Source organism: Agrilus planipennis, unplaced genomic scaffold (genome assembly GCF_000699045.2).
Source record: "Agrilus planipennis isolate EAB-ADULT unplaced genomic scaffold, Apla_2.0 scaffold4, whole genome shotgun sequence".
Taxonomy (NCBI): Eukaryota; Metazoa; Arthropoda; class Insecta; order Coleoptera; family Buprestidae; genus Agrilus; species Agrilus planipennis.
The window spans coordinates 2,707,223-2,719,108 of record NW_020442463.1 but is presented as its reverse complement, the minus strand read 5'-3'; the positions used below and the strand labels follow the sequence as shown (position 1 = coordinate 2,719,108).

The window sequence follows — 11,886 nt, the reverse complement described above, 5'->3', positions numbered from 1 at the left end:
TGAATTATAATGTATGAAAATTGTCAAAATAATCAACTTTCAAACCCCATAACTTTTTATAGAGGTGATACCGCTACAAATTTTTATGGGGTTTTACTCAGGTGTCCACCCACTTTCGATCCCAAACCCCCGCCCCTTCGGGGGGGTGGGGGCCGTCATCTAGATCTTTACCCTTTTATTTTCCAACAAATATAAAATTGATGAATATTAAAACCTACCTACCTATTTACTGGCGAAAACACCGTGTTGCGAGGAAATTATTGTTTTATTGTTTTGTATAACAATTAAAGCCCGTTTTTGCTTTTGTTAATTCATAAAATGGGACTTGACTGAAAGTATTATATAGTAAAGCAAACAAAATTCAATTTAATCATAATTCAATAAAATGTTCTTTGGGCATTTATAATAAAATTATTATGCAGTAGTGGCGAGTTGAGAACAAAACATACAAATATTCTTTTATATATAATCATTAGAGGGCAGTATCATTTTTTGAAAAATACAGCGATGTGCAGGAGAACTTGTACAAGTAAAATATAAGGAGTAATTTTCCTTCAAGTTGAGGTTAAATTACAGTATTATACATATTTCCAATAAACTATCACTTTATGATGAACTACGTGATTAATTTAAACTTGGAGTAGTTGATAAATCATCATCATCACTTTCACCTGGATCAGATGATTTCATTAAAAAATATAATTTTTTAGAGCTCATCTGCACAATAAATGTTGCTTAATTAATAAAAATTACTGAAATAACCGTAAAAGTTATCAATCAAATATTACATACAACTTTATTTTTTATACATTTATAATATTGGTAATAAATTTTTTTCCCCATCACTGAGCCTAATGGGCACTGTCGTTGAACTTAAAATCTAATGGATGTAAGCATTAGCACACTATGACCACAGTGCAAAGATTCTATACAGTGAACCACTCCTTTGATCTGCCTAAATACCGACATTTTTTGCGGGCCATCATAAAGTAACTTTATGTGCAATGAGCTGCCCTATACCAGAGCCGGGCAAACTGGGCTCTTTTGACTCACGAGTGCCCCTCAGGTACAGCCAAAGAGCTCCTTATTGCTCCTGCGACTAAGATGATTCTTTCCTTTTCTTATCCCTTCCATTTCGTAGGTGAGTCCCCTCTTCATTAGCCCGAACCCAATAGTATTACGACCGTAATCCGGCATGCTACCCCTGAGCTGCGCGACCATCATTTTCGTAGGTATTATTTTAGTTGCTAGAGAAGCTTCGCTCGTCTACAGAGTAGAAGGGAGAAGAAAAAGAGAAAGCAATATGGGTCATTACTGCTTACTCTCTCGTACTCATTGAAGGGTATGGAGTGACCTAAACTAACCTTAGGTAGCGGCTCCTACGAAGTTAAAGTTTGCCCGGCTCTGCCATATACGAGTTCAATTGGTATCCGTCAAATGGGCATACACCATCTGGTGGCAACATTTATAACTCGGATGAGGGAAAAATTTACATAGGAACTGTGCACGCAAATTGTAAAATTGTTTATTAAAATAATAAAACACGTTAAAAAAGTAAAAATTTTTTTGATGATGGAGTCGACGAAGTTTTCTTCTAAAGTTAAATCAAATAAAAAGTTAATATGTTCAGTGAAAAGCTGCAATAGCACTTCAGACATAGATCTTCACTCTTCACCTACATTAACTACTTTCCAATAAAAACTAACCGTTTTATATATGTAAAAAATATATTCGGAAAATTAGAGAAAAAAGTAAACTAATAGAAGCTTGGATGAAAGCAGTAGGTATCAAAGAAGTGAATTCCGGAATAAAAATTTGTTCACGTCATTTTAATGCACATGATTATATTTCAGCAAGTATTTACCATCAGCCATAACCTTAATATTTAAAACTAGAATCATACTAAAATTATAAAGTGAGAAATTATTTATTCCTGTGTAATTGATTTAACACAATTCTAATGATACGATATAAGTATTTTGAGGTTAAGAACCTACCTGCTGCAATACAACAAAGTTGCAATAATGTGTTTGCAACGTTCTCTTAAATCGGCTTTGCACGTGCAAGTCATTGATATGATATTGCTTAAATCACCCAGAATCACCTCACCAATTATATAACGTGAATCACTTTTTAAATCCGAAGTTTGTAAAAAGTAGGCAGTAAACTTGACGGAATTTGAAGGCTAGCTTCCGGATTTGTTATTTCCGAATTTTATAATGTGATTGGCATTAAAAACACGCTCACCTTCAACGAAATTTCCTTTCCGAGGCTTTGTGTCAGCCCAATCACATATTGTGTCAATACTCATTTTATCGTAATTTAAAAACTTGGAAATTGCACGGTACACTATAGAAACTACGATAAATTTTCCCTAATCGGCGCCATGTTTTTAGGCTCCTCCCATTGACGGATCCCAATAGTTTTACTGAAGTGTTACGATGACACTCTGTACAACCCAGCTTAGCGGCGAACTCATTGGTGAAGTGGTAAATCGACGTGGATGTATGGGCGTGGCTGGGAAGTGAACCTACTGTAAAGAATCTTTATATAGTTGGGACGTTTAAAATTATCTGTGAGAACAGACGTATGTGTTTCAACTTGGGACTGTAGTTATTTACTGCGTTTTGAACACGCCCTTGTTATGTTAGGAAATGCGTCTTTAGTAGTACAGACAAAGTGAAAAGAGAAAACTGAATTACAATAAGTGGTGCAGCGTTTAGAGATTGCTTAGGTAAGCAAAAGATCAGGGTAGGCTTTATAACTGCCTGGTTGGAATTATATCTGGTAAAGGTGTAAAAACTTTGCGGCGGTCTCACCCCCATGAAAAGTTACGGGGGCTCAAAGTTTATTATTTTGTTGATTTTCATATGCTTGTGGGTATGTAAATGTAATTTGTATATTAATTTTCAAAGAATATTCGAAAATGAAAACATAGAAACAATCAATAATTTATATAAAAAATTATTTAAATATTTGTATCTTATTACAAAGAAATTGAGAAATGTAGATATCGCTTTTGACACAACTATTAAAAAATTTTTTTTTATTGGCTTTTTTGGCTCTTTACTAATTTTATCAATATTATAAATGTTGGATTATTAGTAATAATAAGTAATCTATTAAATTTTATTAGACTTTATAGTGTATGAAAATTGGAAAATTACAGAACTTTGCAACCCTATAACTTTTTATGGGGGTGTGACCGCCGCAAACTTTTTGTGGTGGTTTACTCAGGAAGACCTCTTTCAATCGACCCTAGATAATAATTTGTTTTCCTAAATTCCAGAGAATGTAGAACTTTCTTTGAAGTCCGGTGCGGGCAACATGCTCAAATTTTGCTTGTCTGCATCTCTTTCTCTTACACATCAATTGGTGTAATGTTATTCCTTTTCTTTATTAGTGTCCGCTGCAATTCTTACCTGACATCTCTTTTCTGTGCTTACAATATTCTCTACGTCTATCGTAAATAAAAGTAGGCGTTCTAACAGCAATCGCTCTAGTCTAGTTAGTAAGTTAACAGAAGGCAGTGACAACAATACTACTGTATAATAAAATACATTCGTGGTCATAGAGTATTTTTAGCAATGTGGCATAATCTAGGTGCAGGGAATATTAATGTTATCTAATTGTAAGTAAGAAAGTGAGATGAAAGTACTGATATAGGTATTATGTTCACTGTTCAGTAGTTCAGTAGTTCAATTAACTTTTTCAATTGCGTGATTAATTGGAGCGCATTGCTCATTCAAGATTTTTGCGACGCTATCATCCTCCGCAATAATAATCGACGTCGGCAGCGTGTTGGAGTCAAGTGTTATCCAGCACCGCCTACTTTTTGTGCAATACAAATTGTGATTCGTCGAAAGCGGCCCGCGAAAAAGACTCCGTCTCGCGTTGACCGTGACTGCAACCACTTCTCGGAGTTGCGTCTTCGTCGTCTCCGAAAGTACATTGAATAAGTACAGCCAGAGAGCGATCTATTATTATTCTTGTCCTAATTCGTAACGCGTGCAACTGTCACTATTGTAATAAAAAATTGTAATTGTGTGTACAGACGCGGTTTCGTTTATGTAGTGTATGACATCCCGCACGTGTTGAGAATAACAATTGCTGTTTATTGTGAATTGGATTACTTATTCCTTTCTACCTCTTACACAAACGGCTCGGTTGGGGCAAAATGCCTCATGACCAGGTAAGGTACCTATTTTACGTAATTATTATTGCATAGTCGGAGAAGTATTTCTTCATACAATATCGGTAATCGAATATGTCCATAGATTTTTAATTAAGTTGTTATCATTTAATTTAGGGGTCATGTTTCTTAAACGACGTTTCTCAAATTATAAGCTAATGTCTTAAGGTTAGGTTAGGTCTGACTGAACACAATGAAAAATACCGAATATAGTCATTTAAACCCGCCCACTTTTTTGCAATTGTTTAGTTCCATCTGGATTACATCAAAGTTGGCGATCTTTGATTATCCTATAGATATCGCAAATGAGCTCGTTAATTAATTCCTCTTTATATTGAAGTGAATGAATTTGTACCACTACAGATAACTTCAAATTAATGAGGAAAAATTGTTGCTGCTGTCAAGACCCTGCCGGGAATCGAACCCGGGCCCCCGGCCTTAACCCATCATTGCTCTACTACTAAGCTACGAGTGTGTGACAGCAGGAACAATTTTTCCTCATTAATTTGAGGTTATCTTTAGTGGTGAAAATTAATTCATTTTAATGTGTTGAAAACCCTACAAAGTTTCATATGAAATTCTCACTGTCTCAAAGTTGTTCTAAAGCCAGGGACTCGGGTTCGATTCCCGGTGAGGGCATGACAACAGCAACATTTTTTCCTCATTAATTTGAGGTTATCTATTGTAATAATTAATTAAAAAATTAATGCACTACAAAAATTCTCGTTATTAATTTTGTTTTGTGATCGTCCATTTTAATGGTAAACTAAACCTAGGAAAGGGGGTAGATACATTTAGATACGTATGATTTGATTACAGGATAAAAACTTTTTTCATTCGCTAGTATCTATCTTTTAAACCGCTTAAAGCTAGATAAAATTTTACAAATTCCTGGCCTTTATAGCATTTCACGCACCTTTTGTCGTATTTTTACAATTTCTAATCGAAATAGGTATGCAATTTACGACTGGTTTACCCACGATTAACTGAGTAATTACGCACAATCTACAAACGTTTAATACGGTAGAACATTACTGTGTGATGTATTTTAATCATAAGTTTTACTAATGACAATTGCAATGGCAGGAGAGGGATGTATGGGCGTGGCTGCAGAGTGAACCTACTGTATAGAATCTTCATACTATTGTTCCACTTAACACTCGTCTATTTATGTATTATTATTTTAAGAGTGCGTATGCGCCTTTAACATAGTGTGCACCTAGTGCAATCTGATCAATACCAACTGAAGTTAAAAACAGTAGATATTAAACTCGAAAGATCACCATGGAAGATACTAAATTAGTATTTCTCAATAAATTGTCTAGCTAAACCTCTGCTAAATCAAGGCATGGAGGGTATGTCCCTATCTAGTAGTACTTGCTAGTATCTGTGGTACACATTGTAAAATGTTTGACTAATTTAAACACACTTAACTAGAACTCATAATAAATTCTAAACATTCTTGTCCGCCATTTTGAATCCATAAAGATGCTGAATGTAAGCATAAAGCTTCATTTACATCGATTTTAAATTTATAAATGAAAGCTGAAGAGCAACATCATTTATTTAGATTTTTTATCTTACCATTAAATAAATGCATAATTTGGACAAATACTATCGTGCTGCCACGTTACTGGACGGTTTTACTTATAGTTAGGTATCGAAAGAACCATGACATCCCAGCCTTCTGTCGCTTTTTAATTTATTTAGAGCATTTTTTCTTATATGATGTATAGCCAGAATCTAGGTCCATTTCGATATAAAATGACGGCTTAACCGCTTGACTTTGATGGTATAATTTACTTAAAATACTCCACATTTTCTTTCCAATTTTTGACGTCAAAAAATGACCCGACAAAAATNATCTTGCCCCCCCATAACTTTTTATGGGGGTGAGACCGCCACGAACTTTTTATGGTACAGAGGTGGGGGTGGGGGCCATCATCTAGACCTTTACCAAAAATTATTTCCGAGAGACAGAAAAAATAGTTCTATGTGGTCGCACATGATTTTTGACACGTATTTAGTACATCAACGTGGGAACAAAGTCGCGAGTAAAGCCTAATTATTTATGTGACAAGCATGACTGAAGATATTCGCATGAATTTTCCTATACCACGTCTTATTTTTTCAGTAAAAGATGCCCCGTTTGATGATTGCATGTAATAGAATACATACGTATAATATCCGAACATTCGGTTCTTAACTCGCCGCTAGTGTATGGTAAATACGTTTAAAATATATATATATGATTCATACTTATATATGTATAGTTTACCTGCTGAAAATGTTTTGATGTTTCTGCACACAATATTCCTTTCTGCGACCTTCGCATAGCATTACGTTTTTTAAACGTGTTTTGATGGCCGATCGTGCAGTTATGGTTTTTCCCGAGGCAAGGCCTTTCTGTGGTACCTTTGTCTATGTCCATGTAATATATATATTACGTATATATTTGCTAGGTACAGGCGTACGCATTTTCCAATACTATTATCAGGGAGCAACATTACAATTTTCATTAAACCGGTGTACCTACCCAATGTTTAGATATTCACGCAAATAAATTTAATATGCAAACTCATCAAAATTTAGAATATGTATAATAAGATTTATAAACATTCATACACCTAATCTGTTTGCATGTAAATATAAACGATAGCACTTTTATTTTTTTTTATAATCGAAATTTAGGTAAATATATTCACGGAGTGTGTCCTGCCGAGGTAAACTATTGCTATTTTTTTGCAATTTATCGTCATTATATATCATATTAGGTACACACATACCTAAATAGATATAAAATGTTTTTCTTCGACATCATTATCTTTCTGTGTGGATGGAATTATTGTACACGTGTTTTTCCGACAGGCGTTTACATTGATAACGCCTATTGTACGTGTTTCCAAAAAACCTGCTATCAAATTCTTATTATATTGTCGATAACTTACACGTTATCGTACCTAACGTTTAGGTTGTACTTTTTCAGTTTAACAAGTTTAAAAAGTGTTATAAAAAAAATTTTACGATGTTACGGATCATTTCTTTTATTTTTTGGCAATGTTCCGTTTAATTGTTCCTATTAATTGTTTATGTCGAGGCAATAATCTTAAATTTAAAAATTAATAACCATTCAAAATCGCTAATTCTATTTTCACACGCGTTTGTTGTGAACAATGTAACAAAATAGGGAAAATGTAAACACGTACTTTATGATATAGCAACAGCTTTTGTTACCAACATTTTTAAAAGTTATTACTGATAAAAGTAACGTCATCGTTACACGAAAAATGTGAGATTCAGTTAGGAAACAACACAAGGCCAATGTTCCTTCCATTAAATTGGAATGACCTAGATACAGAAGGTCGTAAGAATCCAAAAAAACAAATTACTTTTAAATGCCACTCTATTCTTCCTTATTTAGTTAAAACGCATAAATGTTTTTTTAAAAGTATAAGTCGCAAATTATTACAATCGTTGAATTTTTATTTTTTACAATTTTAAACAACCACCAAAACGTAAAATAAAAACTTAAATACCTACAGTTAATATTAGTAGAATTTTGGACTGTCAAAACTTAAAAAAATGTAAACAAAAGACAGACAGTACTCACCTGAAACTTTTTTCGCCGGAATTAGTTTTCCTGTTCTAGATATGTACGCCAGACCGGCACTTCGTAAATGTTTTTGGAGTTTTCGTTTTGATTTTGGTATGTTTTTTTCGACACCGTTGAGCAGTGCAGCTGACAGTGTCGCCATTATTGTACTCGTGGCGCTACTGAACGGGCGTGTGTGCACAATAAACCAAACCGCGACTATGCCTAATTAATGACGAGTTCGTAAGGTAGCGCTAGTAGTTTCAAGCGTCTAACGGATCTAACGAGAAAAGATCCGCAATACCGAGTGTTCGAATTAAAAAGAATTGTTTGTTTTTGTCAAGTGTGAATTTAATTAATTCCATATATTTGCTGTCTACATAATATAAATAAAATCAAAATTACTGCCTTTTTGTAAGCTCATATGGTTATTTCAAGAAATAGTGATTTTACCGGATACCAGATAGGTGGTTAATGTTTCATGACTGTTCTAGTGCTCTTTCCTGTAAAAGCCACCATCACCAAAGTCCCAAACCACATTAAGTTCAGTTCAAACACTAAACCAATGAAATTTTAATTCTTGGTTACCGGATTTTCATCAAAAGGATTGAGTTGAAACCGTTGAAACGAGCCTATAATGTTTATGAACACTAAAAGTCTGCAAGGTGACAAAATCATATTAATAAGTTGTATAACAGTCTGGCCATATTGATGTATTCCTGTTTACGAGAAAAAAATTAACGCAAGAACCTATATCCAATTAACAAATAATTTAGTGTAGTAATCAATAAATAATATAGATTAGGACAAGCGAACTATCCCAATACAATCTTAATTACCAGTTTTCATTAGACAGGTTTTTTGTTATGCTATTTAAATTATTATTGCTGGTATTGGTTTTTTTTTTCTCTGGTAGAATTACCCGCCACTGTCAAGCACTCGGCGTCATTTTTCGGTAGGTACCGGCCGGATCCTAAAAAAGTGCCGAATTCAAACCGGATACTCGACATACCTCTAATTATTTGTATGGTATTAAGACATACATAAACAACCCTTAAAAAATTTTTGGTCGCTTGTCCGTCTGGACTAATTTTCGAAAAGGGTGAAATGATTTTGATGGGATTTTATTGACGTAAATAGTAGGTTGTTACTTGTTGCCGCTAATGTAAGACACTTTTTGTCTGTGTGTCTTTTTGTACTGCGGAACTGATTGCTTTGAGACTACAGACACGGAGCGGAGGTTATCAGTAGCGATTTAGGCTACTATTTTTAATTTTCAATTGGTTATAACAATTGCATTTCTTATTGTACCTAAAAAAATTAAACCATGGTAAAAGTTTGTATTAAGGAAGCTATTTAAAATTTGGATATATTTATACTTAAATATCTCATATGCATACATTAACTTCTACAGATTTTTGATTTAAATTTTTCATTTCTTGTAAAGCAGTGGTATAGTATTTAACATAATGTTGGTTAGTAGATCCTCGAAGTTTATAGTATAACGCATCATCGAATACTCGTGTAAGATAAAATTCAAGGTAATTTTAATGTTACTATGTTTTGTACGTCACGACTTATTATATATTTTACATGCGCATTTATTTAATACGTTAGTGTTACAGTGTGGTTGTAACATTATATCTTACAATTCTAATTTTTGTAATTCGCAGTGTCAAGTTGATGAATTAATTTGAAATTTGGTTACAAATATGAGCAAGTTGGTTATGTATTTGTAATACTAGAAAAAATAATAAATAAGTAGATTAAGTATAGATAAAGCCTTTCGATTGCATCGATTAAATTGTTAAATAAAAAGCTATTAGTAAAAAGTATTCTAAATAATGTAATGATAATGGCTCGCTGATTGAAACAATTAGAAGATTGTACTGAATAATAAATTTTTTTTTGTTAGACGTTCGTACTGCAGTATTAAATATTAATAGTAAATGGGTTTCTTCGGGTCTATGTCATTAAACATTGAAAAGTGTTTTTTATTTTTGTTATCGCGTGGGATTTCCATTGTGAAGGAAATAAAAGAACATTGTATTCGTAATTGGGCAATATTTTTTTTGTAGCGACTTGCACCATTTTCACAGCATTTTAAACATTTACGTGCTAGACAACCCAACATACAAGGAATATATTGGTCATATTTAGGCATAACTTTTTCGAATACTTTACCATTTTCGTAATAATTTTCATAAATAGTGTGTACATTATTAAGTAGTTGCTGAGCTATCTGAAAGCAAAAGTATGAAAGTAAATTTATTCTTTTCATTTCATTTTGATGTGGAGCATTTAAGAGTTTCAAAGTCTTAAAAAAAATTGCTGTTAATTACATATTAAGTTTATAAAAAATAATTTAACGAATATAAATAATCTTACTGACATATTTAATATAAAAGTTTTGGTAAAATTTAAATCTTATAAAACGAGAAGAAATGCACAGCTTCAATTCAAATAAATAAGTAATTTTAAATGCGTTTCGCGTATCCATTTTAATTATCTTCAATGTAAATCTTAATTATCCAATCTTTGTTGAATGACTAAGATAAATATTTACATGCCTAAAAATGTATAAAAATTGGCATATTTATTAACTTTGAACCCCCATAACTTTTTATGAGGGTGAGATCGCCACGAACTTTTTATGGTATAGTGGTGGGGGAGATCTCCTCTTTCGATCACCCCCACCCCCAGCCATCATCTAGACCTTTACCCATTATTTAAATATCTTTATCAATAGGTTAGGTTAGGTTTTGTTATCGACTTTCATTCAAGTGACCAACCTCTTTCGATCCCTCACCTCCACTCGCTTGAAAATAATTTTTTTATTGAATTTTATTTGAATTATAATGTATGAAAATTGTCAAAATAATCAACTTTCAACCTCCATAACATTTTATGGGGGTGAGACCGACGCGAATTTTTTATAAGGGTTTTACTGAGGTGACCACCCTCTTTCGATCCCCCTCCCATCTAACCCCCGTAACATTTTATGGGGGTGAGACCGCCACGAACTTTTTATGGTACAGTGGTGGGGGAGACCTTCTCTTTCGATCCCCCTTCGGGGGTGGGGGCCATCATCTAGACAATTACCGAAATCTTTAGCAGAGTAACTTAACGCCGGGCCAACCGGTGTATAATTCCGCCCCAACTGGTACAAATGTGATATATAAAAAACACAAAGATATAAGGAAATCCTATATAGACATGATGTGATCATTACGTTTTGTTTTCATTATCATTTCGAGTGGTGTAAAATAATACGCGACCGTGAGTAACACGTATCTTTTCCAGTTCGCAGCCCATATAATCTGTTGCAGTAAAAACACAGAAACCTAATAAGAAAGTAGTTGGTTTCTTGTGGCGTAAAGCAATACCATCGATATTGTATTACAGGAAGGAACGCGATATCGAACAAGCATATTGCTAATAAAGGAATGGCAAAAAGCGATCTGAATCTACTCAAGCATTCGAGTGTGAAAATTATTTAAAATTAGAAGGACGTTCGTATGTGGTGCAATTCTTTTTAATAGCAAGCCAATACTTTCACAGGAAAAAGTACTTGGTCTGTAATTAATAAAAAACCGTTTAATTTATTATTATCAGCTGAAGTAGATAAAGTGTGCTAGTCATATTATTACTTTAGACTACAGTATTCCATCATCATCATCATCATCGTCATCATCATTTTATCCTGAGTTAAAGTATCAACTGAAATCTAATCTTTAACTACATCTAATCCTTTTTACTCCTCTTCCTGCTTCTTAAATTTCTCTAACTAACCCTTACAGTGTTAAAATGTACCCTAATATTCTATCTTCCCTTTTTCTTACTGATTTTCATAGCGTCTTTTGCTCGCTTACTCTTTCTTATAGTTCCTCATTCCTAACCTTTTTTATTCGCAATATTTAGAAGACAGTTTTTGTAGAAGTTTTAGTATTTTCGAAATTTAGTAGGCTTTGAACTAATTCTACTGTCCATTTGCACCCATATTATGGTCTTTGCCTTTTCAATAACTTTTTTTTGATAAACTTAGATATACATTTTAAGGCAGCCAAGTCCCAATAGGAAAATGGTTAGTTATTTTAGAACC

At 33.5% G+C, this 11,886-nt stretch overlaps 2 protein-coding genes across 2 annotated transcripts in view; one reads left to right on the top strand and one right to left on the bottom strand.

Moving 5' to 3' along the window:
* The window catches only part of LOC108745163, a 32,530-nt gene extending 24,532 nt beyond the window's left edge, over positions 1-7,998 (bottom strand). The window contains exon 1 of the mRNA XM_018481268.2: positions 7,803-7,998. Coding sequence (XP_018336770.1) covers positions 7,803-7,947 — 145 coding nt within the window. The 5' untranslated portion in view covers positions 7,948-7,998. The remainder of the gene's footprint in view (positions 1-7,802) is intronic.
* The window catches only part of LOC108745162 (cAMP-dependent protein kinase type I regulatory subunit), a 110,501-nt gene that overhangs the window by 41,475 nt on the left and 57,140 nt on the right, over positions 1-11,886 (top strand). The gene's annotated exons all lie outside the window — the stretch shown is intronic.